Source organism: Onychostruthus taczanowskii, unplaced genomic scaffold (genome assembly GCF_017590055.1).
Source record: "Onychostruthus taczanowskii isolate IOZ18803 unplaced genomic scaffold, ASM1759005v1 scaffold10, whole genome shotgun sequence".
NCBI lineage: Eukaryota > Metazoa > Chordata > Aves > Passeriformes > Passeridae > Onychostruthus > Onychostruthus taczanowskii.
In genome coordinates, this window is record NW_024496526.1 from 18,044,162 (window position 1) to 18,071,101 (window position 26,940).

A 26,940-nucleotide genomic window follows, 5' to 3' on the forward strand; every position below is an offset into this window, starting at 1 on the left:
CTGCGGCTCGGGCCGCGCCTGCTGCGGGGCCCCGCCCGCCCTGGCGGCCTCACGCCAGGGCTGGGGAAACCATTTTGTGCCGTGCTAGGACCGACAGACCCACCCGCCCTTCTCTCCGCCATCGCCGTCAACGGCCGCTCGGTTCCGCGCCCGCTGTGGTAGTGAGGCCGTGTGACATCTGGTGCCCCCTGTTCCTCTCCGCCCTCCTCGCGGCCTCTGCCCGGCGGTTGGGGCCGGATGCTGCCTGGGTAGCGGGGTCGGGTGCGGCCGCAGGCCCCGGCCGGGCCTGAGCCGTGCGAGCCGCTCCCCCGGGCCTGGCGGGGGAGGTGAGGTGCCCTCGGCGGCTCTGCAGAGCACCGGCTGGCTGCGAGAACGGCCCGGCCTTAGGGCACCAGCCGCGGCAGCGTGGGCAACCATCGATATTTGTAAATACTCTTGCTCCTGAGAGGCTCCCGAGTTATTTGTCAATTTCACTGCATTGAAACTTGAGAAAATAGCCGTAACGAAGAATTGCACAGTCTGAAAGAAAGACTCGTGAGTACTGTCTTATTTGTCACAAAAACGTGATTGTGAGTAAGCCCCGAGGAAGACATGTGAGCAGATTTTCTCCCGAGGTTGCTCGGGAGGAAATCTTATGAATAGTTTTATGTTAAACCACACAAAAACAGAGACATGAGAGTTCGAGTCTTAGGTAGAAGTGTCAGTGTATAGTTCCAAGCTAGAAGAATGAGTTTAGGAGCAGGCAGTGAAGCTTATGCTTCCCTCTAATGGAGGGTACAAAATTGCATAAAATTGTTAGTAATCACGGAAGCTGGCAAACGCTTTACTTACTCGTAGACGTGATTACCTGAAATTGCTCCTCTTTTATCGATAGAGAGGGTCTAGGCAGAAGAGAAATATTTCCGCTGTGTGTTTTTGTGAATCCCTTTTTGCGAAGGGGTGTAAGAATGGACAGTTAAGGATAGTAACTGGTTTTGTCCTTTGAGATTGCATTGCTTTCTCTCAAAGACCTCTTGGATCTTTCATCACTTCGTTATCTCTATCCGTGGCTGTGTTAGGTCTAGTTCATCTTTTACAATGCAGTTGGAGGGGTGACAGATTAAAGAAGGCAGGACATTTGATCTGTGTGCTCAAAATAGGTTGTGCAGCTCCACCTCCTTTTTCAAGTTGGTCATTGTTTCTCAGGTATGACTTAAAAGTTTTATTTCAGAACTTGATTTCTGACCAAGTCTTGAGAGGTATTGCATATGTCCCTTATTTCAGGAGTCTCTAGAATTGTTTCTGTTTTTTTCATGAGAATTTGATTGCTGAATAGTGTAACATGGCATAAGCTAATGAAATATGTACCTTTGATAAGAAGAGTGCCGCTCATCCTGCTGTACACGTTCTCATTTTTCTATTACTGGATGTGAGCGTGAGTAGTGTTAAAATAATGGAGAAGCCAGAAGTGTGTTTTTACTGGTTGATATATTGAGGGTTCTCAATGAAGGGCACATCAAGTGTGATATTTGAGTAAGGTGTTCCTTTACTTTTTGGCAACAACAGGGTTTTTAATCAGTTCAGACTGCAACCCAATTTCTGGTTCTATGATTATTGTTATTATCTCCTCAGAGAAGAAATGTAAGTATTTTTTGGTCTCACTACCTTCTGCGTGGATTGAGGTATCTACTTTGTCATTACAGAACTTGCTACAGCACATCAATTACCACTTGGGGTTTGTTGGATTCCTGTGTGTGTAAACAAAATGTTTGAGGTTTTGAGTGTTTTTCTTCAGGAAAACCCTTAAGATGATGATACTGTAAAAGGGAACCATTCTCATTCTGAAATATTGTATACAAGCACAATATTCCCCTTGCAGACAAGTATTGTTGTAGTTTCAGTAATGTGGTTGTTTTTTTAGCATGAGACCATTGTATTGCTCTGTCTTGTGCTCTGTGATAGCTTAGCATGCTCACCTTATTTATAACTACCTCATTGTGTTACCATGATCAGCATAAGCCTTGTATGTGTTTTGTTTGTGTTCAAGCCACCTATGAAGATGGTTGCATCTCAGGCTTTCAAGGTACAGTGCCTAAAATTGTATTTGGATAACTCTGGGGAAAAAATTCCAAAATCCAAAAGACATCTTACTAGTGTTGATCACCAGAGGTGAAATGCCTAGATCTAGTTTTATCTGTCTAGTAAATGGACGTCATGGCTCCATTGACTTCAGCTGCATCTCTGTCCATCTGGGTAAGACTATGAGGAAAGGCTGAAATAATTTGAGTTGTTTCATCTGGAGAAGAGAAGCCTCTGGGGAAACCTCATTGCAGCCTTTCAGTAACTAAAAAGGGTTTGTGAGAAAGATGGGAACAGACATTTAGTAGAGCCTGTTGTGACATGAGAAGGAGTAAATTTAAGGAAGGCATTTTTTATGATGAGCGTAGTGAACCATGGGCACAGATTGCCCAGAGAGGTGGTGGATGCTCTATTCCTGGAAACATACAGGGTCGGGTGGGATGGGACTCTGAGCCATCTGATCTCATTGAAGATGTCTCTGCTTATTGCAGGGCAGTTGGACTAGATGGCCTTGAAATATCCTTTCCAGTTCAAATTATTCTATGGTTTCTACTAGTTGGATTGCAGATAAATTTTATAATGGATGCCTAGAAATTGAAGAGCTCTCGGGCAGCAGATTTTTAAAAATAATTCATCTCAACAACATGCTTTATGTCACCAAATCTTTATTGAAAAGTAAAGGTAAAATCCAATTTCCTTGACCAGAATTTCTTTGCCTTTCATAAGGCCTTTTATTCAGCATATTTTCATTTCTGCATCAGACACGGCAGATGTCAAATGCCTATTCTTACATTACTCTTGATCTTTATGGTAGATCCTTCTCATTTGCTGGCTGAAGGAAAGACTGCAGAAAAAATGTAAGGTGTTGTGCAGGAAATGAATCATAGTGTGTATACATAAACTGACACATGAAATTCTGCATTTCCTTGTGCTGCCTTAACTTGATTTAAACACCTTTTTTGGGTACAGTTTCTGCAAGATTACTTTCAGAAAGAAAACATTCTATAGATAGTATTATCCTGACATACTTGGATTGAAATCACAACCTGTGCTAATTTACAAGATTAGGCTGTTGGGTAACATTGTCTGTCCTCATGGGGCTACCACTGAAGGAGAAAATTAGTCTTGTGCCTCTTTATGTGTGTCTGTAGAAGAAATTTGCTAATTTTGGACTTCATTTCATCTTCTGCAGGTAGGTGGCTCTGGTGTCCAGCTTTCCCCCCCATCCTATTCTGTGTGAATGCTCTTACTCTGTTCTGTGGATGGTGCATAAGCAATTTTATTAGTATTAGATGATTTATAATTTAGTTTTTGAAGTTGTCTTACACTTCTGTCTTCTCTGCTGACTCATCTGGACATTATTTCCTACTAATAGGAATTTCCATTCCTTCTTGAACCTTTTCATTTTCTATGTGTGTCCGTGTCTGACCTTTATTTATGCTATTCATCTGGTTCCACACCTATCTGAAACAAAGTGATTCAGAAACAAAATGATCCATAATAGAGGAGATAATGCCAGCACTCTTTGTGGAGTACTTAATAGTACAGAATTGGCTCCATTATTCTGTGTGTTTGTTCCTTGTATTTTATATTAGGGTAAAACACAGACAAACACTGCTTTGAGTATCAAATCTCATCAAGACATACGGCTGTCCTGTCCAGCCTACACTCTAGTCTATATTATTGTGATATTATTTTAGCTTCACAGTTTGCAACTTTGATAGTTACTTTTTTACACTCCTTGCAGCTTCATACAAGTACTAAACTTGTAGAGCACATCATGGCAGATTACTCTGAAGGTTAAATTAACTATCATTACAGTTTGAGAATAAATATGATTGTTACGTTTTATTGAAGTAATGATCCACTTGAAGTGGTGTAGTTTAGATAATTAGGCTTGTAATCAATTTCTTTTAAACTTCCACAATTAACTGGTTTTTTTTTGAACTCTGGACTGCTGCTTAGAACATTCTTATTGATACAGATGTGCTTACAACCTGAGAATTGTATAAATTGCTGAATATTTACCAAAGGTTTTAAATGTGATCTGGGAAATTAAATTAATTAATTATTTCAGTATATTGATGTGAAGGTGGGCAAGTAAGCATTTCAGATTCTTAACCAGATCTTGTTTACCTGGTGATGGCTTTGGCAAACACGAACAGGTTACTGGTGTTGGAAGCGTGGTCTAGAAGCAGGTGTCCTCTGTAATACAGGCCAGTAGGTCTTTTGTGCACAAACATAAACAGTCACTTATACCTGGTATGCTTTAGAGTCCTACTTGCAAGATTAAGCATTTTGGCTGCTTTGTGTTTTGGCTGCTGTTGTAAAGCTAGCAAACAATGGAACATGTATGAGAACAGCGGTTAAGGAAACTAACCTCAGCTGTCCCTACTGTTAAGTCAGTGGAGTTCTGTACAAACTAACTGGCTTTTACCAGGTAGAATATTTAATTTAACGTGACTTGAGCAAAGATTAAAAGTCCTGAGTCTGGATTCACCTTGAAACTGCAGCCAGACATGAAGTGTGTCAGGATTGATGTCGCAGCTTTTTGCAGAATACTTGTCATACTGATGAGCATGACTGAATTGTGGAAAAAAATGTGCTTTGTTGATAGATAGGGTTTTTTTTATCAATATAGCTTACTCCTGTTCTCAGAAGGTTAGGCCAGAATTAGAAGTGGTTAAATAGACTGTACCACTTTGGCAAATCACCCTGTATCAGTGGGATTCTGCCATCTGTTTGAGTTGTTACGTGTCATGTTACTCTTCATTTGCAACACCGTTGGGGGTACTGCAGTTTCCTTAAATTTATTTAAGAGCTAATGTTTGTGGTCTGTTTCTGTCTCTACTGTCCTGAGGAGGAAGAAACTAGCTGTCTGGAGTTTTAGGTAAACATTAAGTCAGATACCATTTCAAGGGCAGGGATGAGTATAGGAGCACATCTCATGTGGAAAAGGCACTAACATTTCTTTCAAAATGCCTAGAAAGCAAAAGCAAGTGAGAAGTCAGTTTATGAATACACTTGTGAGATAGCCTGTGCTCCTTTGTCTATATTAGCTTCCATGGGAGCTGTCTTTGGTGAAGTTGAAGGGAGATAGACTGCAGATGTGTTTTTTCACAGGAGGGTGAAGTTTCACAATTTCAACCCTGAGGAATAAGTCTGAATATAATTTCTGCAAGTGTTGAGATGCAGTTCATTAGCAAAAATGTAATATATGAATTTGAGAACTCTGAGTAATCTGTTCCTGATTCATTTTGTGTTAATATGAGTACTGTGTGGTTCTTAAGGGACTACCTCTTACACTTAAAATTGCAAGAATATATCGTAACAAAATCATAAAAGGGGCTGTAGTTTTCTAATGAGGGGTGGGAGGAGATGTAAAGAAGAGGTTACAAAAACTAGGATAAGAACTTGTTTCCCCATTTTGCTGATGCAGTTAGACCAAAGCACTTTGTAAATATTTGTATGTGTGAGTCATATTTATGTTACACCCAGAATGACCTGTGCCTATTTTGCATGAGTTCCCTGCTTCAATGAGAAAAAATGATCAGTATGTCCTTGTACAGGATACAAAGGATGGAGTCAAAACCCTCAAGAATTCCTCGCAGGATATCTGTTCAGGCTTCCAGCTCTCCTGTAGGATCTAGAACCGGAAACAGTTTATCTGGTGCATATAGTACAAGAGAATCTTCATGGAGATTAGAATCTGGATACCAGGTAATGTATTTTTTCCCTTTTATAAAATATGAATAATTTTAAAAATGTATTTTTTTAACCAAGAAAAACCCCAAAACTTAGACAAACAAAATTTCTGAAATGCAAGAATTTACTAACCAGGCCAGAGACACTAATCAATGAACTGGTAGTTCTAGATTGTCTGGTTTTACTTGTTCTAGTTTGTAGCTGCACCTTTAGAAATCAGCTGTTTAATGAATGAGAGGGCATTCTGATAATATGGATCTGTTTTCTTACTAGCCAGTGCCATCTTAAACCGGGGTAAATGGAGTTTTTTGTTGAGGAAGAGGTGAGGGTTTTGTTTGAACTTCGATGTGTGTAAGGCATTACACTTAATGTGTTGGTGATGCAAAAAGTAAAGGACTATGTTGGCAGTTAACGGGGCTATACCATTCTGCAGCACCTCCCGTGTTCATGTTTTGAAAAGGTAAGAAGAGGCGCTTTAGACTCTGTTGTGGTTTGACACCAGCCAAATGCCACGCACCCACAACAGTTGCTCACTTGCCCTCCCCTGCCGCAGCTGGACAGAGGAGGGAAAAGCTTAATGAAGGGTTCATGTGTTGAGATAAGGACTGTGAGAAAACACTCCAAGGGCAAAACAGGCTTAACTTAAAGGTACAAAGTGAATTTATTACTAACAAAATCAGAGGAGGATAATGAGAAGTAAAATAATCCCTGAAAAACACGTTTTCTTTGCCCAGCCCCTCCCTCCTTCCCACTGACAGTGTGTGGAGACGGCATGGGGATTTTGGTCAGTTCCTCACCCAAGGTTTTCTTCTGCTTGGCTCAGGGTCTGGAGTCCTTCCCCTGTGAGGCCATGGGGTCCCTCCCATGGGAGACAGTTCTCTGTGAACTTCTCCAGTGTGGGTTCACTCTCACAGTCCTCCCAAAACTGCTGCGGTGTGGGTCACTCTTCCACAGGATGAAGTCCTCCAAGGACAGGGCTGCTCCAGCCTGAGAGCTGGGGCCCTCTCTCTCCATCGGGTCTCCCACTGGATATCATCCTTCTCCAGGAATTCACCTGCTCCAGTGTGAGCACATCCCCCATGGGCTGCAGGTGGATCTCTGCATTCCCCATGGACCCATGGGCTGCAGGGGGACAACCTACTTCACCACGGTCTTCACCACAGCCTGCAGAGGAATCTTGGCTCTCGTGCACCTCTTCCCCCTCCTTCTCCACTGACGGTGTCACTGTGTTGTTTTCCCTTGCATGTTCTCACCTCCTGCTCTGTGTGTGGCTGAAATGAAAACTGCATCCCTCCTTTTGTTTTGATTTCTTCTGAAATCTGTTATCACACGAGGTCTCTCACACACCATCTCTAATTGGCCAAGCCTTGACCAGTAGCCTGTCCATCTTCAGAGCCATCAGGGATTTGCTCTGCCAGACATGGTGGAAGCTTCTAGCAGCTAATTACAGAAGCCTCCTCTCTGTCCCCCAAGGTTTTTGGCAGCTACCAAAAACCACGCTGTGCAAAACCAACAGTGACTCACTTTAGCCTGTCAGTATGTTACTGCAGCTGGGCTTTGTATGGACTACATGGGAATGGAAAAAAGGCCTTTTGCCATTTCACAAGCAGCATTTTACACTAACCGAGCTACTTTTGTGGGGAAGGTGCTGTGCTCAAGAGGAAGTATTCACGTGGTGCAGGTACTTGCAGTTTGGGAGGGTATTATGGGAAGCAGAGCTAAAACTACTGTAGAAATTATTTTTGACGCTTGGAAGCAACAGATAGCAGTTTGGCTCAATTATCTTAGTACTTTTTTTCTGCTCCTGTCAGCAGTTCTCACCTCAATTTTGGGCCCAGAAATGTAAGCCCATTTTGGTCTTTGAAATTCCAGAAACTTAACTCTATGATTTAATGTTCATATTTAAAAAAAAAAAGGTTAGGAGTTTCGTCCCTGCTAGCAAGCTATCTGGGACGTTGTATTATATAACACCTTTTTGAGAAACAGTTTTACAAGTAATAGAACATTATTTTTAGCACAATTAAAAGTATGTGTGTTACATTTTTGTTATCTTCAGCATGTATGTGCTTGTTATTATATAGGCTACAATATATAGGCTGAATGTACAAGGGGAAGCAGTTGTTAATAATTTTTGCGTTTTGGAGTCCTACATGTTGTTTGCTGTTTGGCTGCTCAGCAAAAGCAAATCGAACAGTCTTAGTCTTTTGTAGAGATATGTGGGCACAGTCCACGCAGTGTACATATACTGAAAGCCATTGATCAGAAGTCTTCAGCTGAACTGGTGCTGTTAAAAGATTTTGACGCAATGTACCTTTCATTATTTTGTTTATTACATGAACTGCAATGTGTTCACTGCACTGTGTATTCTTTTGAGTATTTCCTGTTGAGCAAAGTAATTCTGAGCTAAGGAATGATTTCATAAGACTTGCCAGTTAAAACAGCAGGGAAAATATTTGTATAGAAGATAATGTAGTATCCCTTTTTTCCAGTCCCAGTTTGTAGAAGGTAGTCTCATTACACAAGACTGGTGCTTAGTGATAAAACTGTAGGAACTCCTTCTCTTGACTAACCTTTGGTATTTACTGAGCTGGAAGGAACAAATTGCATTATTGCTTGTAGGTTAAGATTACAGAGACTGGAGCAAGAACATTTAAAGTCCAGTCAGATAGGAATACAAAAAGCAGGCGTTTTCACTTTGTTAATCCGTTCAGAAACCTGCCATAAAGTATTTAAGATCTAGTTCAGTTACAAATAATTAAAAATTTGTCATTTAGAAGAAAAACTTGGACTGTCAGTAATTCTTTAGGTATAAGAAGGACTTGGATTTTTGATACAGAATTTCTATAGAGAGAACACTTGATTATAAATTAACTCAAAAACTTCTGGGACAGATCAGTCAAATTTATATTTGCTTTTGATTAGGGCTAACAAGAAAAGTTTCTGTTGTGTGGGTTTGTTGCTTTGTTGGTTTTTTTTTGATGCACATATGGAATTCTTGTACGTCGTGCGCTTTTGAGATCAATTTGGGTACTAGCCCCTGCTTATCTGAGGAGGCATAACAAAGACGTTTAATTGTAAACTAATCAGATGTATGGGATACGGTGTTGTTGCCAGGTAACTTTAAAATAGAAAAATCGAACTAGTGTCATGGTATGAGAAAAAATTCCTATCCTTTATGATACAACATAGTAAACATTTTATGACAAATGAATTGTAAGCTTATTTTTTTCCAGTGGAGGCATAGGGTGAAGAGTATTTTATAAAACTGTTTTGAATGTTTTCCTGATAACGTTTTTTGGCTACTGAAAATAGACACCATAACCAGAATACCTTATGTAGGGCTTTAATTGTTAAGTTCTTACAAGGGATTTTAAATAGTCTTAAGCTGAAATGAAGGAAGAAAAGCTGAGAATTTTGTATTGTTTTGGTTTGGCTTTGAAGGCTTTGTTGTTGCTTTTAAGAAGTGGTGACATCAACTACTGTGTTTGTAGTACTCATAGTTCATAGAAAGAGAATGGACAAATAATCACCTAAAAATGGTGCTTAGTGTTAATAAAATGGTTACATTTCTGTTATTTCTATTAATTTTGCTAATCTCCATTATTATTCTGTGGGACAAATTAAATTGCAGTCTCCTCAATTATAATCTATTCATTGAAATTCAGCTTGTTTTAGTGGCTGAGGTGGTGCTTTTGTTGTCATAGAGGCTCTTTCTACATCTGTGGGGTTTTTTGCATAACACTTGAAAATCAGGCCCTTAATTCTGCCCTATTGCTGCAGTACTTAAGTCACTCTAGTGCCTCAAAAGCCTTACATTTCAACTTTTTATTGTCCTAGTTCAAAATAGAGGACAGATGAAGGAGCTGCTGTAAAGTACTTAAAAAATTAAAACTTTTCTTTTGCCAGTGGTTCTCTCTAAGCCTGTTTAATTTCTTGGCTATTCCTCAAGGTTTCTTATTAAATGTTCCAAGATTTGTTACTGCTTCCACTTCTCTGTATTTTCAATACTCAGACCAGATACTGAATTATTTTTGAGTTACAAGATACATATGATAATCATGTTGTTCTTCAGGAATCGAGTGTATTGAATAGTTCCAGTAGAGACTGGAGAATTGGAGAAAGGGACACCCGTGAAACTCCTTGGAAGCTTACAGCGTCGTCTCCAACTCACTACTCAGGGACACTTGATCACCCTCATTCTGGAAGATTTTTGGGAAGCAGAAGCAGATTGGTAAGAACTGTTAATGTGTGATAATTGGGAAAAAATATTGAAACCCCAGGGTTTTACTTCAGTCTTCCCAATCTGAAAAGCTATCAGCAGGGGCTCTCTGTAACTTTTCTAGATAAGTAGATCTTGCTAATTCAAGGTGGAGCAAAAGCTAGAAGATAGCAGTGTTCAAAAAACATTCAGAGAATGAAAATACTGATGTATATTAGTTTTACTAAGAGTTAAGAAATATATTTAAAGTAGCTTGTAAAAGTCCATTTAAAAAGAAAAAAGGAGGCGGTAATTAGAATCTCAGACATGTTATAATCCTGTGGATGGCAAAGTTCATATTACTTATACTTGTTCCCTCAGGTATTTCCGGGAGCAGGGGGGATGTTTCTTGGATGGTACTAGCTTTGTGAGTTAACACGAAGTTCATGGGTTTGGAGACCTGCTTTAGGAAATTTAATTGTGAGGTGTAGTTCATAGTCAGATTGTTCTTACTTAGAAGCAAAACAATGGTCACTTGAGATTCAAGACTCAGGCCCTGAGAGTTTGTCTTAACTGGGTTCTAGAATGTGCCTTGGTAACTCCAAGAATGAAGTACTTTGCTTGTGACATGCTTATGCATTGTAGAGTGACAGTAAAACGCTATAAAGCGCAGTAGAATATTAAGGTAGGAAAAGCAGAAAACTGAACAAGTTTGGTGGGATGATAGTGAAATAAAAATTCTACTCACTTTCAAAGGGAAAGATGTTTGGGCTCACATCATTAAAGAGGTGTTGGTTTTCTTAGGTGACTTGAAGGTGAAGACACTGAGATACTGGCAGGTGAGGAGGGAGGAAATGGTGTACGTGTTGGCCTTCAGGGGAGGTCATGATAGATGTCTACCTATAGTTTAAATGCAAATGGAATCTCTGCTTCTAAGTGGTCTACATATCTACTTAAATTAGTGCTAAGGTTTTCAAGGTGAAAACCCTTTTTTCTCCCATTTAGGTTAATTATTCTCAAAGTAAATTCTAATGCAAGTGAACCTTACAGAAGACACTCTGAAAATTCCGCATGTCAAGTAGTAAATGATTAAAAAATAAGTGATATGTTAAATAGAAGATGAATAAGGGAAAGTAACCTGGCTTTGTACTTGGTTTCTGAATGTTGGTTTGTTTCCCTCTTTTTTTATGATGAGATGAGGGAAATACTTAAGAGACTTCTTAGTGTGAAAGAGTAAGAAGTTGTGTCTTAAACTTAGTAAAAACCATAACTAAGTAGAAATAAAACACAGATATAATGTACTCTAATCCGGTTGATCTTTAAAGGAGCTTGCTTTTTGATAGTTTCTGGGAATTCAATTCAGCTTTTTGATTGAGCTTGACTTTTTTTTAATATGAAAAAAATAAACCCAAAGTATTTAAAATAGAAAATGAGTGCCTTAACTGTAAGTAACCAAATAAACAGCTTTGTAGGCTATTCCAGACTTTTTTTTTCTAAGTACTGTAGTGCTAGCTTTTGAAAACTATTTTATTTCTATGCTGTACACTGCAAAAATTAATTTGTACCTGTTCTCTACTCTGAAATCCTTCAGTTATGCTTGAGCTTATTGTAATCAAAATATACTTGTTTCAAACAATTTTTCTTAAGCTCACTCCTTAGCTAATTATACTTTAGGTTGATAAAAAACAAGTTGGATTAATTAAACTGTTAAATAAAATAATGTAGTTCTTCAGTTTTGGCCATTTCTGGACAGCAAAATACATTCCCTTGGGGATCTGTAAAGCTATATTTGATTGTGTTTATAGCATCTTACAGGCCAGGAATATAATTTTTCCCCCTTTTTGCAACAATTTTTTGTTGTAAGCCACATCTGTCTGGAAAGGAAATAAAATGTTGAATGTTACAGAAACTGACTTTTGTTGGTAGGACTGTACTGAGTAAACCTAGAAATAATAATCAAGACTACAAGCATAATTCCTACTTTATTTTTAAATAAAAGGTTTTGTATCTAAAGTTTTTCTTTACAATGTTTGTGGATTTTACATTATGTACACTTTTGTGCCGTATAAGTGCATCTGACATACTATGTAATTTATTTTTTAATGTTATTTCAGTCTACATCTTCCTCTCATTTCCCATCTGGGTGTTATGGTGAGTCTGAGAGAACTCAGGGAGCATATCCAAGACTGCATAGCCATCAGCAAGATAGTGATTCAAAGAGACCTAAACTATCTTGTACATCTACCTCTTCTGTGAGAAGTAATGGCTTGACTGCCTTTTCAGGTAAGAGACTGATTGCTTGAGCTGAGTTACATCAAAACTGTCTGAGTAGTAAGATCAGGTTTTACCAAGTTTTAAAATATTTGCTTCAAATATTATGCTTATATCTTTCTTAATTAATTAAAATCTATGCCTCTCTGAGGAGTATGTTCACATTGATATCAGTGTTCAAAGTTCCAAGTATGCTGTTTACATGGTCTTTTGAAAGTCCAGTTGTACTCATGTCATTTCAGAATTACTACCTGTACCTATTCCATTTGTGGTCAAGCTGAACTTAATGGCTCAGACATATCTTCATTGGTTGAGATTTCAACAAAAGAATGAGTGCAGCTGCTCTTATTTCATGAGTCAAATGGTGTTGATACATCAATGTGTGCCAGGGACAGCAGAAAGGAAATCTTTACCATACTTAGCAATATGTTCAAGCACAGTGTCATGGCTGGTTAGAGCACTGTTGTTAGGGGTTGGGGAAGAAAGCGTTCCTTTTTTAGCAGGGCTTGAACTCATTCTCTAGTTCCTGGCTAAAGAAACATTCTACACTGAGAGCTCTTTCAGGAAAACCTGAGATTTTCATTGAAGCTGTGGGTAAGTTGTGAAACTTGGATAGACAGAATTTATGTAATATGCCAACAGAAGTCTAAAGCTTAGGAAGTAACGGTCAAAACCTTACACTGAAAATACTTCTAAACCATTTTGATACAGATCATTAAATTAATTCAGATTACCCATGTGAGTATGGATTAATAGATTTTTTAATAGCCCCTTATGGAATTGCATAGACATCCAAAATATAATAAATATAATAAAAATTAATAAATTCTTGCTCAAACCTCAGTATTATTGATACTGTCTTACTCTGTTAATGAAACGACAACCATTAACATTTCTCATTATGGTATAGGACTGTTTTATCTTTCCATTTCTACTTTGGTTGGTTGTCACACGGCCGAACAATGAGTGCTTCAATTTGTTTTTCTAAGTTAGCAATGAAGTGATATCAAGGTGAATTTTTCAGAGCCATTGAAGAGGATTCTTTTGTAACTAGAGTTTCGTCCACAGGTGATGTGTATGCTGCTTGGTATGCAGTTGTTGGAGCTGTTAAAAAAAACAAGATCCATTTTTACGCTGAAGTGTTTTGCTCTGTAATATGAACAAGGACAGTGCTACTCATTGTTTTTAAAGTTGTGTCTAAACTGCATTTTAAGCTTCATCAGCTGTTTTTATGAGAAATGAAATTTCATTTAAGTAGTTTCAAGTAGAATGGCAGCATTTGCTAAGTCTCAAGCTGCTATTTTGCTATAATGTGAAACCTTTTTAAAAACTAGCTACCATTAGGAAGCAAGATGCTACTTCTTTTCCTCTTCTGTAAGAGTGTTAATGGGTCTGACTCTTTTTGTTTGATGTAGCTTTCAGAGCCAGCTTTCTGCAAGACGAAGTGCAGAAAGCATCAGCAGAGTGCACTTAGTTTTATGTTGGCAGCTGGGTCCTTGGTCAGCCTAGTGGTAATGTTAAACTTGCCTTTGATATGAATAACGAAAATGTCTGCGTAAGTGCCCGTTTTAATGGATTTTTAGACGATTACAAAAACAGGGGATTTATTTACTTTTTCTTTCTAGATTCCTCATGGAGATGCAGTAGGATTCCTAGATCTTCATCTGTAGTGCTTGGCTCCCTTGGAACTGATCTCGTGAGAGAGCGAACACAGTTAGAAAGAAGAGCACATCTGTCTGTTAATAACCTGGTGGATCCCAGCTATGGAAACAGTGACTTTTCACCTTCAACATGTATGTTTCGTGTAACTAAAAGCTCATAAACCTACAGTTTGTATGGCTTTTAATTTCTTAACATGTTCATAGGATCACAGAATGATTTGGTTTGGAAGGCACCTTTTGTTCCACCTCCTGCCGTGGGCAGGGACACTTTCCACTATCCCAGCTTGTTTCAAGCCCCATCCAACATGGTCTTGAACACTTCCAGGGATGGAGCATCCAAAACTTCACTGAGCTTGTTCCTTTAATATTTTATTCAAAACACGAACACAAAATAGATTTTGAAGTATCCTTTTAAATGAAGTTGGTTGGCCACTTTCCATGCATTGACCGAACCGTTGAAGGATATATGAATGGTCTAGCTTGTAGATGCATTGGTGGTCGCCTCTGTAACTGTGATTACTCAGTAAAGCTCATTTCTTGTTTGTCTTAAAATCTGTTTGTATTTAGGTATGGGAAGAGAAATAATGTTGATTTGACCCAGGAAAGTTTTTTCTTAAAGGTGCATGTTATCTCTTTTATTTCGGGTTCTCAAATGGTTATTAGGGAAAACTGCTAGACCACTGAAACTAAAAATGAATAAACACACACTTTACATGAGGTGAGAGGTTTGTCTCATGGCAACTGCTAGGACTAGTAAGGACTTCAGCACTGTAAATTTCGCTTTCTGTTCAGAGTGCTGTGACCCTCTAGAGCTGTCTCAGGAGAAGCTCACCATTAGTCTTGATCTGCAGCCTTTTGCAGATGCATTAGTTGTATTATGTAATGCAGAAGTTAAACCAAATGCCACATTTTTAAGTATAGAAGATAAGCAGAAAAATTAAAAACTACTTTCAGAATTTCTCCTGTAGCCTTGCCTTGACAGAAGAGTGTATTTTAATGTCATCATACTTGTAGCACTTTTTAGGAAGTGGACAGTTCAACCACTCTACCTGGTAGAGTCTAATGGGAGAAGTGGATTGGTGAGCAGCCTTGCTTTGTACCGTCTATGCTGCATTTCTAGCAGTAGTGCTGCTATTAAGTGCTATAAAAATAACTCCCAGCTGTGTTCCCTGATGTGTAATCAAAAGCATATGGTAGATGGTTGGCATCTGTGCAGATGTTTTGTTAGCTGGAATCTGCCACTTAAATAAAGCTCATCTTCAGCAGTAAATTGTGATTGCAATGCAGAGCCCATTAAAAGAAAGTCACCAAAACTGCAAAGATGAAAGTTTTTAAATTGAGACTACTTAGAGAGCTTCTGTTTTCCTACCTTCATCTATCCATGCTGGTTTCTCCTTCCCCCTTTTCCCACCCACAACCACCCAGTGCAGCCATTTGAGGAAGGAGGGTAGTCACCTCAGCTGCTTCATATGAGCTACAGTTCATTTACGGTGGAATTCTTCTCAGTGTGTTGACATACTCAGACAGCATTTACAGAAGATTTGCTTGTAAAAATGATAGAATGGTTTGGGTTGGAAGGAACCTTTCAAGTCCCCTAGTCCAATCCCCCTGCAGTGAGCAGGGACATCTTCATCTAGGACGGGTTGACTAGAGCCCTGTTGAACCTGCTCTTGAATGTTTCCTGATGTGTTTGATCCCATCTTGTCATAGTATTTTTCTCTGCTTTTCTGCAACAGATCTTCAAGACAGACCTGCCTCTTCATACGCAGAGGGAGCAAGGCCAAAAGAGAACTCATTAAGCGCTTTGAGGCTGAATGCACCCATGAACCGCCAGTTGCCTTCTGATCATCGGCCATCTTTTTTCAACAGAGACTCTAACGTGAGCTCTTCAAGACCCAGCTATTCTTCAAGACAAAGGAGAAATGAATTGGAATCTCCCCAGAGGAGTGTGCAGCCACAATTTTCTCTTACTGCCATTAGAGATGAAACCGCTTCCTCAAGTGGTTCCGAAAGGATTTTATCTTCTCAGAGGTCATTGAATGAGCCTGCAGCTGACAGTGAAGGGAGGCGCACAACCAGACAGCTGCTGTCTCGTTTAGCATCTAGTATGTCATCTACATTTTTCTCTCGAAGGTCTAGCCAAGACCCATTGCATACAAGATCATTAGGCCCTGAAGAGTCAACGGTGATCCCAAGAGTTCAAGCTGCTGCTCTGTCAAGTAGTAATGGAGCTGCAACTCCAGAGGTTCCAGGACTTCAGTCATCCGAAGCTTCTCAGGGGTTCAGTTTTCTTGGTCGAAGATGGGGTTTATCAGGAGTTTCACAGAATCGCAACTCTGATTCTGATGGGGAAAGTTACAGACCAGACACTGAAAGTAGGAGCACAGGATCCTGGTTGTCATCCTCTTTGAGGAACAGATGTACACCTCTCTTTTCCAGAAGAAGGAGAGAAGGAAGAGATGAATCCACAAGGATCGCTACCCCTGATACAACTGCTAGATCACAACATGTCTTTAGAAGGAGAGAGTCAGCTGAGGAGACCTCTCTTGAAGCGTCAGGTAGCCCTCCTCGGGCTTCTGTTAGCAGACCAACGCCTGCAGTATCTGTTATTTCTACAGCTACTGCCTCCCCACCAGATTCAGCCTCCAGTGGAAGAAGTTCGGGAATTCTGCCTGCTTCTCTCTTTCGCTTTGCAGTGCCTCCAGCGTTAGGAAGCAGTCTGTCTGACAATCTTATGATAACTGTAGATATTATTCCCTCTGGCTGGAGTCAGTCTGACGGACAAGAAAGTGGCAAGTCTAAAATACCACCTTCAAGAGATCCAGAAAGACTCCAGAAAATTAAAGAAAGGTAAAATTAGTATGTTCTTTTGCAACATTAAAATGTACCTGTTTTAACCTGAGAGGGCTTTCTGCAATAATGATTTTAAAAGAAAACTTCCCTTTAGAGGATGTGGCAACTCAGTTGTGTTCTGACTTTTGTATTTAAAGAAACTTGTTGGTATTCTCATGGGTTTAAGAACAGTTTGATAAGTGGAATTCTCATTATAAAAAGTCCTACATTAAATGTCATAGCATTTGTTGTTTTTCCATCCTATTCAGCCTGCTTTTAGAAGAGTCTGAAGATGAAGAGGGTGACTTATGCAGAATCTGTCAGATGTCCTCTGCAAGTTCTGACAATCTTTTAATAGAGCCATGCAAATGCACTGGAAGTCTGCAGTATGTTCACCAGGAGTGCATGAAAAAATGGCTGCAGTCGAAGATAAATTCAGGTAAAGTAAACTCTAGACCAAGGCAGACTTCCAGTTATACAGGGAGGCTTATCAGAAGGATTGCACTTACTGAGGTATTCATTTAAAAAGCAAGCAGTGTGGACAAACAGTAGTGTGGCACTTCCAGGCTTTTTGTGTTCTGTGCAGCTTCTCATGAGAGTAGTTTCAAGAACTGTATTTCTTGTTTAGAGAACTGCATTTTTTGGGGTTGTCTACTAAGATGTTGGACGAAAGATAACATTGCAGAAGTGTAGCTTTAGAGTTACTCTGCCACCTCAGTGATACCACTTTGGGTGGCATTTGTTCCCCACCCTTCCTTATGGAAATGGTTGTGCTTTTTTTCAATATTTCTGTAGCTGAGCTAACTGTTAGCAGTGATAGGAATTTGAAAATCCAGAAATTATTTTTCTTGAAGATACTAACTCCCGTTCAAGGCACTTTAAAAATGCTTGTTCAAAAATTACTTCAAAGTGCATGTATAATTCTTTAAGAAACACTTCAGATATTGCATGCTGTAGAATTATTTTTGTAACAGATTGATTGACTGGTTTACAACTGTTATCTGAGTATTCTTAAAAGTATGTGGCTTGATAGAAGACATTAAATACTTTATACCAAAGAAGGTGCAAGTATCTGACATTTTTACTCAGCACCAGAGGATACACATCAGCAAAGGGATGTTTTAGAAGCCTCAGCCTGTAGAAGAAAATTTGAATTATTTAGCTATATATGAAGACATAAGTCCACTATCAACTTGCTTTGTTCATCTTGTTGCTTATGGAGGAGTCTGTTTTAGAACTGGTACTTAAGAAAAAATGTTACTTAACAATAACTTTTTTTTCTGGTATATTTATTCTTACTTTTTTGTGTATTTGGATTACACGGTAAAATTCAGAAAGCCCAAGAAGCAATTTTATGCCATACTTGCAGGAAGAGGCTTATTGATGCTCAGAGTGAATGTGAAGCAAAGTAGGTACAGCTGGATAGAGAATAAATGTTCTACAGTGTTTAAATTCTGACAGTAGCAAATGTTACTATATTCCTATTAGAGGCTTGCTTTTCTTCTAACCTTACTCTGCAGAATAAAGTCAAAAATTACATAGAGTTTTTAATGTTTGTATGAGTGTGTCGTATGTTATAGATTGTTGAAACTTGATACTGAGTTTTCCCCTTGCCCGCCACCCCACCAGGTTCTTCTTTGGAAGCAGTGACAACTTGTGAATTGTGCAAAGAGAAGTTGAATCTCAATCTGGAAGACTTTGACGTTCATGAACTTTATAGGGCACATGCAAATGAACAAGTTAGTATATTTTACCTTATTTGGTAAGTGTTGCTTTAGTGCTGGGAGGGCAGTCTTTAGAGAAGCCAAATGCATCTCCATTTCAGGACTGTTATGCATATAAAGTAATGTTAATGTGGAACATTTTTCTCCTCAATATTCCAACTACCACTACCTTCCTGCTACACTTCCTACAGCTGAGCTTTCAGTAAGTGTAATATGTCTCTTTCCTTAGTTACATATCTGTCGTCTAGCTTTGTAATCCATTGTCTCTGCCTCATTAGGTGCAGTGTGAATTCTAGCATTATGAGATTGAATTTCACATTAAGTCAGGCATTGTTGTCACTTTTAGCTGTTTTTGAACACGGTTTAGCTGTTGTTTTAAACATACAATTACAAATTTTTTTTTCATTAGAGTGGTAGAAACTAACCTCTGTTCTAGCAGTTTCTAACTGCTCCTTCAAATAATTTCCTAACTTAAAATAATCAGAGGCCCTCTTGTTATTTAAAATAGAATATCTTGGAACTACTGGATTGTGTAGTATTTAAAAAAGAGTAAATGACACAAAGCTGGTGTTTTTAATGAACTTTATTCAGAGGGTTTTTCCCTATTCTTTGGGTTGTAATCTGACAATATACAAAGACTAATGCTATTTGTGTACCTCAAATATTTAAAGAAAATGCCAAGTGACATCAATTTTGGGGCAAAACATCAGCCTCTAATTTTTTAATTATTTAAAATAAGTTCTTACACTAGTACTTGAATTCCAGTCAGTTGGGGAAGTCTCTGAAAAGTCTTTCTGAAGAGTGCTAATCATCTTGTTTTAGTGCTTATTGGTTGCTGTCACTGCCCTTTAATAGAAATAAGAACTTTGAATTTTTTTCCTAAAGAATTGACTAAATTATCTGTTCAGCAGTAGCATTTTTAAAGTTTTTCTCTTATCTTAGCAGGTAAAGGAATTTCTCAAATATTTATAACATCATAACATTCTTAAAATATATTGCTTTATTTTGGCTTTTGGTAAAGACTTGGGACCACAGAGAAGAAACCAGCAATACTGGTTTTATTTCCCCAAGTGATACAATACTCTGATTCGCACATTCTTTCCTCTGAGCTAATCATGCTGACAGAGATTCAATTTGTAGAACTCTATTTATTTTCAAGGATAATATGTTCCATTTGAGGTGGATGGGAAGGACCAGAAGTATAAATAGCTTTTTCAGCTTTTTTTTTTTTTTTTAGTATTACGTTTTCCTAGTTCTTTTGGAACAACCAAAGATAAATCTGTAATGACTTCATTAAAATCTTAATTGTTGTTCTACTTGATTCATATGTGCAGATGTATTACTGACATTCTGAATGTTTCTTTTGATCTCCTTTAAGGCAGACTATGAATTTATCAGCTCTGGTCTCTACCTTGTAGTGTTGTTACACTTATGCGAGCAGCGCTTTTCTGATATGTTAGGAACTGCAAATGAGGCCAGCACACGTGTCAGAGTAAGTATGCAGTGATTTTCTGGCAGGAATTGCTCATACACAGAACTTGGAAGCAGATTGTTACTTTGAGTGACCTGGAAGATAGATAGCCAAGAAACACACTTTTAGAACAAATTTAGGTTTAAAATGGGCTGTGCTTGTCAGTGTGCCGTGTTTGATTGGAAACTGAAGGTACTACATAATTGCAGGTACTCTGCTACAGTATACTTTCTGTCAGGGTTGTTGGTAATTAATTAGTTAGCACACAGCATACGTGTTGTCATGATTATTGTGAATTTATGCAAAACTGGAAGGTTAACTTCTCTCTGTGCTAAACGTGCAGTTAAGAATGCTGGACTACCTGATTTGTTTCATGTTTCTCATTATGCAAGTCTGTATTGCAAATGTCTAGAAATTGTGGTTGTCTAGTGCACTGGACTTGTGCTTGTCTGCCAGAGTACACCTAAATGTGTACTTGAATATTAACATTCTGCAACAGCCCATAGCTGTAGGGTGAGTTCTCTGGCATTAGTCTAAACTCTTTATTAGTTGCATTTGACTGCATTCTTGTCACTTGAAAGGTCTGGCTTAGGGACGTGTTAAGTACACCTTTAAACAGTAAGAGATCAGCATACAGAGTTCTTTCTGCACAGTCATTCACCATAAAATCCAGTTTGCTGCATGTTTATTTGATACTAGATAATTAATCAGTGCTCTTAGTCAACCGAGCTCCTGAAAAGCCAGTTATATTTAGGTTTTTTCCTTACATACAAAGGAGTGACAGTATTAACCTTTTCCAGTGCATATGGGAATGGTTGACTGCTAGCAGGTAGTAGATCTTTGCAAGAGGCAGGCCTGTGCTCTACCTAATCTCTTCATGTATTAGAGCAGTGCTCCCCTTTTCTGTACAGATCCAATGTAGGGCTTGTATTCCATGCTCCAGTTTCTGTGGTACAAGTATAGAGATATGAAAGACACATGATACAATTGTAGCCAGCATCCAGCACAGATTGTTAGCTTGAGTGTATTGCACATGTTTTTACTGGTTTCCCGTCAGAGGAGGCATTACATACGTCTGTGTGTGACGCTGCATTTTAAACCAGTGAGAGCACCAGTGCTGGTATTTTATATCAAGCATATGAGTAAGCTGTGGAAACTCTTTTTATCTTTGGTGTCAGTATCTGGGCTTTTAACTTGAAGCAGTGATGCAGATTGACAGTGACAAAAGAAAACTACTTGGCTGAGACCTTGTAATCGTAGGAATTTTGGCTTTGGGTTTTGATACCACATGTTTCTTACATCAAACTGCCACTGTTGCCCAATAGTAATTATGCTCTTAAGATTTTAATTGTAAACAAGAATTTAAGTGTGTTTATGCATTTTTCCTGAACCACATTCATTCAGAGGGTTCTGTTTTGTCATATTAATTGTGAATTAAATGAAATGGATTTAACTAATGCAAGACCTTACTGTGATTGTTTTTCTGCATTACAGTTTCTAGGAATGGTTTTCATTAAACTGACACTTGTTTATGTTTGCTGATTTCAAAATTGATGTGTTCTACAGACTGTAGAACAGGAAGATGATGTCACAAGTTGCTACCACAAACATTTTGCAGTTGAAATAACTGTGCAATAACAATTTGAGATCGAGTCTGTGGGGATTTATGTTACATTTTGCATTGTTTTTTGTAAGTTGGGCAAATGGGTTAGGTAACGAAGATCTGTCATGAAGCTTTGCGATGTAAAAAGTGAAGAAAAATTTGCTAACTTGTTGCAAATTTCTGCAGATAACTTTGCAACTTTTAAACTACTTTCTCTCTGCCTTGTTTCTAGTTTATTAACCTTGCAAGAACTCTTCAGGCACATATGGAAGATATTGAAAGTAGGTGCTTCCCCTCTTTCCCTCCCCTCCCATTAGATCAACTCAAAGCTAATGAGTACAATCCTCCTTGCCAAGATTCATAATACTGAACATAATTACTGAAAACCTTACTCAGCAGTGCTTTTTTCATCATCAGTAGAATTATTCTGAGGGGGAACCAATTTTAATTCTCCATGATTAACTTCCCAACAGCACAGAGTTGTTTAGACCACAGAAATGTTATCTGCAATTAACAAAATTCCATAGTAGTTACAGTTTGGTTATTGTAGTTCTGGTAATTCATAATTACAGGATAAATGGTAACCTTCAGGTTGCTGCCTTTTACAAGAGAAAGTAGGAAAGAAAGTAGTACGAAAGAAACATTTAGAATTGAATTTTACTGCATTTAAATTAAACACTTGTATTGCCAGTTTTCTTTCATTTCTTTTTCTTGCCCTCTTCTCCCCTTTGTTTTTTCCATTCACATACACTTTTTGGTTGTGCGGGTTCCTTGATCAGATCTATCAGACTTCTTGAATGAAGTCTAAAGGTTGCCAGTTTTGGCAAAGGATTAGCCTACTTTTCATCTAATGGCCTTTTTTTAGCATGTTTAGATTCAAAACTATATACTGATACGTCTAAATTTCTGGTAAATATACCCTGGAACTATTTCTGAGCATGCTGAATAGGCAGTAGAAGGGTAGCTGGTCTACCCTTTCTTTCCTAGTGTGCGTGTGTCTGTCAACTGCATATGGATTTTCAGTACACAGGATGCATTTGGAATACTATAAAGAAAGGGTGTGTATGTGTGTGTGTGTGAAGGTTCAAGGTGATTATTTCTGCATTCAGAGCGGTCAAAGGTGGACTTGAGTTACGATTCATTCCTAAGTTATGTGTATCCTTACTAGAGGAAAAATTGAGTGTCATTTAACTCCTTAGTTCAATCTGTATTTGATTCAGCTTTTAACTTGCAGGTGAGGAATACTGAGTTCTAGATTTGTTATTGATGTGCTTCAGTTACATTTCTCTTCTAAGAACTGAAGAAGCAGGGAGTCAGACTTTTCTTCATTCTGTGTTCAGGGATGGAACAAGTTACTCCAGTATTTATACTTCCTTGCCTGCAGACCTTGCTTAAGAGGACACACTAAACTTGTTACAGAGAAGCTAACATTTTACAAACCTAATGTAGATGTGTGCACGGACTTTTCTGCCATAGTTGACAAGTGTGTATTTGTCTTTTGACTCACCTTGCAACGACAAAATCCTGTGCATACGTGGGCTTTGTGCCCATCTTGCATATGCTGAAAGGACAGGCGTGGAGAGAGGAGCTGCTTCCAAGTAGGCCCAGGTTGCATTAAGCAATATATATACAAGATGTAAGAGTCTTTGTTTAGACTGCTGGATCATTCTAGGTATTTTACTATCCAAATTGTTAACTTAGTGTTAACTTACGTTGGGTGCTGCTGTCATAGATTGAGTATATCCTCCTCTGACTACTGCTGGAATTAGCCACGCTAAGCACTACATAACAGTTGAATCTCTGGCGCAATTAAGTTTTCTCCCTCTTTTTTTGAGGAAGGAGAGTAGGAGGACAGCATACTGTATGTTCTGTTGAGTTTTGATTTGAAAATGCTGTATTTTTACAACATGAGATGCATTTAAGAATTAAGTTATGTGATTACTCAAGGTTTGGGTGGGTATTGCAGTCTGCTATTTAATATTATAAAATCACCTTTATTTCCTCTACTCATTCTAAAGTGCTTTAATTTCACACATTTTTGTCAAGGCTTCTGATTACACTGTATTGTTCCAACAGCTTCTGAAGATGACTCTGAAGACTGATGCTGGTAGAACTTTCATACTGCGAGAAACAAGCAGAATTGCTGCAGAAATGCTGAACTGGCAAGAACAACATCAACATGCATTTGGTTTATTCCTCTCCTTAGTAAAATGCGCATTGAATATTACTGTAGTTTTTGAAGCATTGTTGAATTCAAAATCAACTGCAGCACAGTGGAGCTCAGTAGACTTGAGAACTACTCAGCATGTGTGCGGATTAGATACATAGAAAGCAACTTCCCTTTTTAAATTATGAGGATGTTGTGCTTTGTTTTGGAAGACATCAGATTCTGAATATTTAAGGAAGCTCTATCTCCCTTTGTGTTTCCTTCTTACTGTAGTCAGACTTCTGGCTTTGTCTTACTGAGTTTTGCTCCTGTACTGGCACTAAGTGGTTATAGGGGGTTTCAGGGGGAGGGTGGGGATGCCCGTGTACTTAAATAGGTTTTGTTTGGGTGTTCTTAAATGCCTCTTTTGCTGCATCATATAACTGATTGCTTCCATTGCTAATGAATGAACAGGAGGATAAGCAAGATACTGTAGAGATTGTTTGGGTTTAGGCTTATTTGAAGATTATTATTTAACTCAAAAAGCAATAAGAACTTGCAGTGGTCTTTTAATACTTGGTGATGGCTTTTTTATGTACCAGTTTGGAAATCTGAGATTATATTTGATATCATGCGGCTGTTCCATTACGGAATATTACAGGTAAACTCTTGCATTTCAGCATTCCTGGCAGATATGCAACTTGACAAAGACCTCTGGTTGTTTAGTTTAATCAGACTTTTTTTAGATCACACCTTCACTGTTCAAAGCACTGGTTATCAATGTGTTTTCTAGTGTTGTCACTTCTTTATAAATAAAGACGAAAGAGGTATGCATCTCTACTGGTATTGTCCATTTCATTTAAGTGTGGATATCTACCAGATCTTACGCTTGAAAACATAGAAAGCTGGAGTCTGTGGGATATCTTCACTAATGTTTCTAAATTCTTACCCAGATATTTAAGACCGTTCTGACCATTTTGGATTGAAATGCTTTCTATAAATGGTGGTACAATAAATTCTTAAACGTGTATTGGAATTGTATTTCCTACAGATATGTGTTAGTTTTGTACTTACGTCAGTAACAATGTATCCACAAAGAGTGCAGTATGTTGAAATGCCATTAGTTTAGTTTATTTTTGCAGTACGAAAAACTAACCTCCTGCAGAGGAAAGGATGTGCCTTACCAGCTGAAATGAACTCTTGATTTGTAGAGTTAACTTTGCTAGCATTACATGAGTTGGCCTGTCACCTGTAAGATTTGAAAGAAAATGGAATGCTAAGGAAATTGCATATTTCTATGCCCATTCTGGTAACTTTAGGCATTCGGTGCCAACACTTACAAGTATTATACAGTAATTAGTTGAAATACAGCTCCGGGACATTTGTCTGAAAAGTGAAGGTCTAGGCATATGTGAAGATGTTTCTAACTCATTTCTGAGGAAGGTGAATCTAAGTTTATAATAAATGTTAAATCCTTGCTGAGTTTAGATGGTACCGCTTAATAAAATGTCATACAGTGAAGCAGTCAGTATTTTATATGCACTCTATCCATTTAGGGTTGCAAGCATGGGTTCTGATACCCTAATAAATTGATGACTTGAAGGATATTTTAAAAAATTTTTCCTCCGTCTTCGTAACAAACACCATTCCACGAAGGTGAGCAAAATACGGAGCTCCACGTACAAATGCGGCTGAAGTGATATGTACGTTCGATGTTCTACAGCCGTGTCGAGCTTCAATGCAAATGAAAAAGTGACTCAATGGGGGAATGCCACAGTGGAATTGATGAAGAGTAGAGGGTCTGAATGCACCACTTGGGAAGAATGCTGCCACCAGACCCAGCTGCCTTCTCAGAGGAGAGCTGCCTTGCAGCCCTGATGGCCCACAGCTTTAGATGGGGAGAGCCTGGGAGCAGCCAGGTTAGTTGTGATCTGTGTAGCTGTGCTGTGAGATCTCTGTCCATGGGCACACCTGTCTGTGCAAGCTCTTGTGGGTCCATGCAAGCGGATTTTTGTTAGCACACTACACACGTGTCCATGTAGGTGTCTGTGCAAACATGAATTTTGTCTTGTCCGCACCTGCACGTGCCCTGTTTGTTCCCAGGGTTTCAAGACGTAAGGAATATCTGTGGCTTTTTGCTTGTTTTAGCACTTCATAGGCATACCTGGTCCTCAGTGGTGGGCCCAGATCTCAAACATTCTGAGTATTGCTATAGGAAAGGCGATCAGAGGAGAGGGTCCTGCAGAGGTGGGGCAGCGTGTTCTGAGCCAATTTCCTGCTCCACCCTCAGACGTGTGGTCAGTCCCATCCCGTCTCAAAAGGCTGGCATGTGAGAACTGCATGAAAAATCTAGTTTGCCTAAGAGTGCCTCATCCCGTCCTGGGGCCAGTTAAGAGCTGTGAGGTTGACAGAATGCAAAGGTGTTTTCCGTGCCACCGTGAGTATTTAGGGCTGTGGCTCCTGCAGAGCTCCTTGGTGCTCTGCTGGATGTGCTCCAGGACGTCCATCCCGGGCTCCTGTGTTGGGGGTGAGAAGGAGAGCACATTTTTCCACGTTACGGTTCTGACTGGTGCTACTGCGTGTGCAGTAGCCTTTTGTTCTGTGCCACCCTCACCTTCCAGGCTGTTTGCACTGCACTGACCTGCCTTGTTTGAAACGTCCATCTTGTGCATTGCCGCGCTCCTCCCAAACGCGAGCACGGGCCGGGCTCTTCTGCTCGTTAGCGCTGCAAATAAGGCTGCACATGTGCAGCACAGAGGATCCCACCCGTGCACACGAACTCTGCAGCGCCGTGCATGCGCAATTAAAAAGGAGTAATAAAACTCCTCAAACATAAAAACACCCAGCAAAAAACCGTGCACGTAAGCGACAGGACTCAAAAAAGCAAAGGGACGAGCGACGACTCGGACAGCGGCACGCGCAACACAGAGTTACTGCGCATGCGCAGCAAGGAGCGGTGTTGTGTGGGGGGGGGAGCTGCTTATGGGCTGCTCGCTGCCTCCCCCTGCTGGCTGACAGTTACTGCGCATGCGCAGCAAGGAGCGGTGTTGTGTGTGGGAGGGGGAGCTGCTTATGGGCTGCTCGCTGCCTCCCCCTGCTGGCTGACAGGAGGTGCTGCAGCCTCCCGGGGAAAGGCTGCAACGCGCGCAGCGCCCGATGACGCTGATTGGAGAGAGCCGCTCTGTGCGGGGAGCGGCCGCACTGCGCACGCGCTGTGCGGGGAGTGCCGCCGCCTCGTGCTGTGACAGACGTCCCGTACCGCAGGCAGGAG

General features: G+C 39.5%; 1 protein-coding gene across 4 annotated transcripts; it reads left to right on the forward strand.

Moving 5' to 3' along the window:
- The first annotated feature begins 396 nt into the window (after positions 1-396).
- On the forward strand, positions 397-24,509 carry MARCHF7 (membrane associated ring-CH-type finger 7). Of its 4 annotated transcripts, none has more exons than XR_005952610.1 (11): positions 397-534; positions 5,628-5,778; positions 9,836-9,994; positions 12,076-12,244; positions 13,858-14,025; positions 15,630-16,743; positions 16,995-17,164; positions 18,355-18,487; positions 19,828-19,941; positions 21,756-21,804; positions 23,600-23,690. XR_005952610.1 is itself a non-coding variant. In XM_041403911.1 (11 exons), exons 2-11 carry the CDS (start codon positions 5,638-5,640, stop codon positions 23,623-23,625), a joined length of 2,220 nt encoding a protein of 739 aa, XP_041259845.1. In that variant the 5' UTR covers positions 397-534; positions 5,628-5,637; the 3' UTR covers positions 23,626-24,509. The 4 variants fall into 4 exon arrangements, 2 of the variants coding, with proteins under 2 accessions (XP_041259845.1, XP_041259838.1); XM_041403911.1 differs by having other exon boundaries at positions 18,355-18,464; positions 23,600-24,509; XR_005952609.1 differs by lacking the exon at positions 21,756-21,804 and having other exon boundaries at positions 23,600-23,734.
- Positions 24,510-26,940: the final 2,431 nt, after the last annotated feature.